General features: G+C 35.9%; 1 protein-coding gene across 1 annotated transcript; it reads right to left on the reverse strand.

Annotated features, from left to right (window-relative positions):
* Nucleotides 1-729: 729 nt before the first annotated feature.
* On the reverse strand, nt 730-4809 carry LOC130708158 (DNA mismatch repair protein Msh3-like). Its single transcript, XM_057546011.1, is given in 2 exon segments — nt 730-3639; nt 3642-4809. Coding segments are annotated over 2 exon segments (3363 nt in total). The 5' UTR covers nt 4735-4809; the 3' UTR covers nt 730-1369.
* Nucleotides 4810-6861: the final 2052 nt, after the last annotated feature.

Raw genomic sequence — 6861 nt, forward strand, 5'->3', positions numbered from 1 at the left:
TGAAAGGCATGTGTCTAAAGTTTCCCCATTAAAGTGATATTGTGATTGTTTATCAGGTTAAGAAAGTTTTCTTAGCGTGATTTATTTTGTAATCAGTGATTTTTCTTAAATATATTCCTGAGTCTATTGTGATGATCATATAGTTTCCCCTTTAAGCTGTCACTGTGGTATATATTTTAATAAAATTTTCTAATGTTGAAATAGCTTTGACTTGCTTTCAAGAACCATACTTAGCCATGGTGCACTTTCTTTTTATTCTCCACTGCCACTAATATGCTAGTTTCTTTCTATTTTTTAACAACTTAGAATATTTGTATATATCATTTGGTCTTTGATATAAAATTATTATTAGTGTTATGAAGTGAATTAATTAACTAAACCTACTCTTCTATTCCCCAGAATAATTTATAAAAGATACAAAAATCCATTCCTTAGTTTGACAAAACCACTGACTAGAACTGGTGATTTTTGAAGGAGAGATTTTGATTACATATTCATATTTTAGTAACGTTTGTCTAATTTTCCTCTTCTCCACTTCCCCCTCCCTCTCTTTCTCCTCCTCCCTCTCTCCCTTTCTTGTTTTTCCAGCTTCTTTTCATCTAGTTTCGGTCTTTCTTGCTTTTAAAAATTTCTCTCAAGTGGAAAAATTTACTTCTAGGCGTTATTCTAACTGCATTTTGTAAGTTTTTTTTTTTAAATTTTTTTGATGTGGACTATTTTTTTTTTTATAGCAAGTATTCATCAAATGTTTATTACTTGAATGAATGACAAATAATTTAATCCAACAATCTTCAAATTGCTTAAAACTATGACAATATTTAGCTTTTCAAATTTCATATGACCTCTTTCTGTGCTCTTGTTTCTAAAAGCCTGATAATTCCTTCTATTTCTCTTCAAAAATCCTTATGCTTACAGTGAATAAACTGGCAGCATTATAAAATTATTTTAGTTCGAATGAAAAGGTATATTCCTGCAAGACATTTCAACCAGTTGCAAATTATCTGAACTGAAACAAATAAAATTATGCATTAAATTTTTATATCACTCTAAAAGTTCATGAACTGTATATTCTACCACTCCAGGTTTTACTTAGAAGTTTTTGATTTTATTTGAATCTTACCTTCCACGAGATTTTCTAATGACATGATAGAAATCTTAATATTCAAAAGTGTTTATACTTTTAAAAGGATGGCAGGAACCTGAAACAGACTTTCTACACAAAAGGCCTCCCTGTTTCTAACAGGAATATATCACTGTCAGGTTTTATGCTCAGGTCACACAAAGATGGGCTGTTATTAGAGAGTTGTTTTACACAGTTGGTATTTTTAATTCTCTATTTTTCGGTTCCAAAACGTAGTCTTCATTTTCATCAGGAAGAGAAGTCTGTAATTTCTTCCAGTTTGAACTCATCCATCCACTTTTGCAAATCATTTGCATCATTTATCGTCCATAACTTCGCAAAACACTTTAGCCTTTTCCTTTTCATATTTACTAATCCTTCCAGCTCTTTTGATTTGCTAGCTGCTTTCTTTAAAATTTCTCCAGGAACATCTGCTAGTTTAGCCACATTGAGTCCATAACTCCTTGCTGCAACTCCTCTGGTTATTTGATAAAGAAAAGTGACAAAATCAGGAACCTGGTCTTCTTCACCTGGGTCCTGTTTGCTTTCATCCTCATTGACCAAGAATCCCATGTGATAATTCCCCACCTGTTGTGAGTAACTTTTTTCTAATTCACAGACTGGTGGATAATGGGTAACAAAGAGGGTTAAGGATTTCACATCTCTAATAAAATGCTCAAGTGTAGCGTAAGCAATGGCGATTCCATCATGGGTGCTTGTCCCTCTTCCCAGTTCATCCAAGATAACCAAAGACTGTGATGTTGCTTTTCTTATTATTTCTGCTGTGTCAGCCAGTTCTTCCATAAATGTACTCTGTCCTTTATATATGTTATCTGCAGCCCCCATCCTTGTGAAAATGCCATCCACAATTCCAATTGTTGCTTCCTCTGCCGGAACATAGGAGCCAATCTGAGCCATGATAGTAATCAATGCAACTTGCTTTATGTAGGAGCTCTTTCCACCCATGTTTGGTCCAGTAATTATCATTACTCTCTCTGAGTCCCCCAACAAATTTGTACTATTGGGAACATACTGGTCCTGTTCTCCCAGCAGCACATCAATCACAGGGTGCCGGCCATTTTTTATTATGATTTTCCTTTCTTCTTGTAGAGTTGGTCTGCAGTAATCTCCTTGCTTAGCGACCTTGGCCAGGGAGAAAATGCAGTCAACAGTTGCTAGGTGATGTACTGCTTTACACAAGGAGTGATAATGTTCACTGAAATTCTCTAGAAAATCAAGCCATTCAGCACTGCAGTCAAGGACTAGCTGCTCCCGGAGCTGATTCAGATGTCTGTAATTTTCTACAATAAAAGGAGAGTGAAAGCGGCTCACAGCTTTTGTGCTTCCAACCTTAACCCAATCAGTTGGTATACAAGATACAGCAGAATTCTTTACCTCAATCATAAACTCCTGTCCTGATACTGTCACATATTGTGCGGAAGGATTTTTTAGTATTTTTCGTATTTCTTGCAAATGTGTTTGGATCTTGTCAGTAACTTCCTGAATTTCATCCTTCCTCTTTTTTATTAAAGGGAAGTGAGAAAGGTCTTTGAATAATTCAGTTTTATCCCCAATCTTGGCAGCTTGTTCGTTGAGAATCTTTAAGTAATGCTCCACTGGACTGAGGAGTTCAGGAATTTCTGAAATAAACGTCTGGAGCAACTCTGACTGAACATGGGAATTAACAGCAGGTATTAGTGTTTGAAATTCTGACTTCAGGTGATACAGGGTTTTGACAATCAGGAAGAACTCTTGCGTAGAACATTTTTTGTGATAAATGCTACAGAGTCCTCTTTCGATGTCAGGCAATTTACGTAGATGATTTTCTATCTGGCCAAACACACTGGATTCTGAATGGAGAACTTCAGATACAGCATCAAGTCGAGCATTTATCTCCCTTAGTTTAAGGAGTGGCTGGGTCACCCACTTCTTTAACTTCCGTTTCCCAAATGAAGTTTTAGTATGGTCTAAAACCCAAAATAAACTTCCTTTGGTTTTCATATCAGTCTGATTCTGAAGGATTTCCAGGTTCCTTAATGTTGTTCCATTAATTGTCATAAATTCCATTTCACCTGACAACTGTTTAAAATTCTTGGGTTTGGAAAGCACCTTTTCCAAGTTAAACTCTTTCAGGTATCTTATTATGGCAGCCAAAGAGCAAATCACAGGCTTTTCCAAGTTAATGATACCAGAAAAACTTTGAGAACCGTCAACTACGTCTTTTGCATAAAATTCTGTAACCTCTTGGAAAGCGTGGCTGTATTCAAAACACATGCTATCCATCCTTTCTACTCGAATTCTGTCATCCCGCACGCTAACAGCTGTGGCCTTGTGGATGAGCATCTCTGTTTGCTCTGACAAGTCTGATGGAAGCAGAAGCTCCACTGGCTGCAGGCACAATATCCGAGTTTCTAGCTCTGTACGGGAAGCAGAGTCCTGGAAACTGTCGAACACAACCTCACCTGTGGCGGGCTGCACTCCCACAAGTCCAATGAAAACGTTCCCTTTTTTTTTGTCTTAACATTTTCCTTATTTTCACAGATACACAGAAGATAGCTGGTAGAAGTATCAGTCATTATCTCATCGACATTAACAGCATCATCCAGCTTGACTAAAGGATTTACATCTTCTCCAATAAGGGTAGACTTTGTATAAAGAGCAGTTAATTTCCGGGAAAAGACTGAACTTTTGTTGTCCCCAATGGCTTTTAACGCAGCTGTTTCAGTTTGTTTCACAACTCCCACCTTATATCCCTTGGCCACAAGGCGGCGTACGTGAACAAACAGCCGGTGAGTAGGTATGCTTGCTGTCATAAAGTTGTGATCTAAATGGCAATACATATTGAGCTCCCGGGCTGCAATCTCTGCATCTTCCCCAAAGAATCTATACTTATATCCACATTCCACACACAAAATTGCATCTTTCTGCTGCTGCTTCATTTCTAAGTACTGTAATTCTAAGGGGGTGTAGATGCTTTTGGTCCGTTTGTTAGATGGTTTAGAATCAGAAGTTTTCTGTAAGTTTTCATAATTGCTATGTGATGATCCAAAATGACTGAGTGTCTTGTCCTTTTGACTAGTTTGAGATTTGGAATCTTCAGAAGAAACTGCATTCTTTGCACGTAGAAGATTGATATCATCAAAATCAGTACATTTTGGCAGAACTGCAAATCTCTTCTGAAGAGACTCTGTCTGGACTCTATTTTGAGGAAGGGCAGAATCGCAGCAGAATTCTTTCAATTTTTCCAGAGACTTTAAAACGATCCTGGTCCTCAGATGTTTCTTTGGCTCAGGGTTCCTAGACATTACTGAATCACTTCCTTCTTCCTTTTCTTGGACTTTCTTTGCTTTCTTTTTAACAGGCCCATCACTCTCCAGTGGTCTCTTTTTACTTCTGTCGATTTCTGCAACGTGTGGCGGCAACTGAGGCGGGAGAGTGGACGCTAGGGGCGCTGCGGAGTCAGAGTCAGGATCCCCCTTCTCGGCTGCACCCGTTGCGGAGGAGGTGGATTTCAGGCTTCCCGTAGAGTGGAAGAATCTGCTCAAAACCGCCTGCCTTGCAGGGCCTGGGCCGGCGGGAGCGGCGCCACGAGAGGCCGGCTTCCGGCGCGACATCGCGGGGCAGGCAGCCACAGCCCGAGAGCAGGGCCGAGCTGGGAGCGCGAGCCCGCGACCGCCGTTCCCAGGGCGTCTGCGGGCGCGAGCACCTGATGTGGACTATTTTTAAAGTCTTTATTGAATTTGTTACAATATTGCTTCTGTTTTATGTTTTTTGGTTTTTTGGCTCTGAGGCATGTGGGATCTCAGCTCCCCGACCAGGGATCGAACCCGCACCCCTTGCATTGGAAGGCGAAGTCTTAACCACTGGACCGCCAGGGAAGTGCCATTTTGTAAGCTTTGACATGTGATTTTTTCATTCTTGTTTATTATATAATTTCTCTAGCGCTTTCCTCTTTAATCCACAAATTATTTAAGATTACATGTTAAATTTCTAAGCATAGAGTTTTTACAGCATATTTGTAAATGGGCTGTGAGTTTTAGCTATAATTTTATTGTTGATGATGTTGAATTTTATTTTGGTTCAAGCTTTTTGTTAGTGGGATAGCAATTCTTTGAAATCTGATGAGACTTTGAATCTCTGTACATGCTCATTTTCTTTCTTTTTTTTGGTAAATGTAACATATGTACTTGAAAAATATATTCTTTCTATGATTGGTGCAATGCGTGTGTGTGTTAACATACATGTGTATATATATTTAAAGTTTTCTTACTCTTAACTAAATTTCTTGCCCTACTTGATTTAACCTCATGTGAGAGAAGTATGCATATTAAAATCTTCAAGTTCACGATTTGCTTATTTCTTTGTGTAATTTTCTTTAGTTATTTGTGTTATTATTTTAGCTCTTTACAAATTCATTATTGTTATATATTATATGTCATTTTTATGTGTTCTTGGTAGATAATTATTATATTCTTCATTATTTTTATAATTATTTTATTATACTTTCTATATTTGTATAAATTAGATATTATTTTATATTGTAAATATTTATATTACAAACATTTATTTGTATTATTATATTATTGTTACATTACATAGTATATTATGTAGTGTCTTGCTTTATGTTTATTGCTTTTTTGTCTTAATTTTATTTTGGTTGATAATATTGTCATGGCTTTGTGCCATATCTCTTTGTACTACTTTATTTTTTATCTAAATATATGGTTTTCTTTTAGATGTGTCTTTTGAAAGCAGTGTATAGCTTGATTTAAAAAAATACAATCTAAATACTGGTGTCATTTGTTAAGGGCATTCACCTATATCGCTGAAATATTTGGACTTATTTCTAAATCATATTTTTCATTGTTTACTGAGTACCATCATTTTTCTTATATTCTTTACCTTCCTTTTATAACTTCTATGAGATTGATTAAGATTTCTATTACTTCTTTCATTTTATTTCTTCCTTTCTTTCCTTTCTTCTTTTCTTCCTCTCTTCCATTTTGGTCTGATAATTTAGAAGCTACAAACTATGTGTAACTTATTTTGTAATAGTTTAAATTTTACCCCATATAAGTAATGCTAATTTTCCATTAAATCTAAATTTATTCTGCATGACTATCTCATCCTAAGCATGACAAATCTCTTATTGTACGCTGACCATCCACTGCATATCATCTCATAGCATCTTGCCATCATTGCTTAGAAATTTAGTGAGTTGTTTAAACATAAAACACAGTTGTTTTGTAGTCAATAGTCAAATATATTTATCAACATATTTTATTAATTTCCCTTTCGTCCTATACTTTCTTTCTGTTTTCTTATTTCATCTAGAAGAAATATGCCCATTAGGAATTTTTTTCATGAGAATTCATGTGTGATAATATCACTATCTCTTGAGATGTTAGAAAATAGTATCTTTACTTTGTCTTCACACTTGAATGGTAGTTTGACAGGTTATAATATTTTGGGTTGACAGTTACTTTTCCTAATGAATGGGAAAATACTTCTTTATTATTTTTTATTATTTTTTATCACTTTTGCTGATGAACTTATGCCCTCATCATAATTATTTTTTGTAAAGATATTTTTATTTTTGTTGATTTTTAAAAATAATTTTCTCTTCCTTCTTGATGTTGTACAGTTCACTGTGTTGTGTCTAGATGTGAGTTTATCTTCATCCTGCTTAGTGCTAGGAATATACTTTCAAACCGAAAACTCAGCCATTGCTCAATTGACTT

This window comes from Balaenoptera acutorostrata, chromosome 4 (genome assembly GCF_949987535.1).
Source record: "Balaenoptera acutorostrata chromosome 4, mBalAcu1.1, whole genome shotgun sequence".
Taxonomy (NCBI): Eukaryota; Metazoa; Chordata; class Mammalia; order Artiodactyla; family Balaenopteridae; genus Balaenoptera; species Balaenoptera acutorostrata.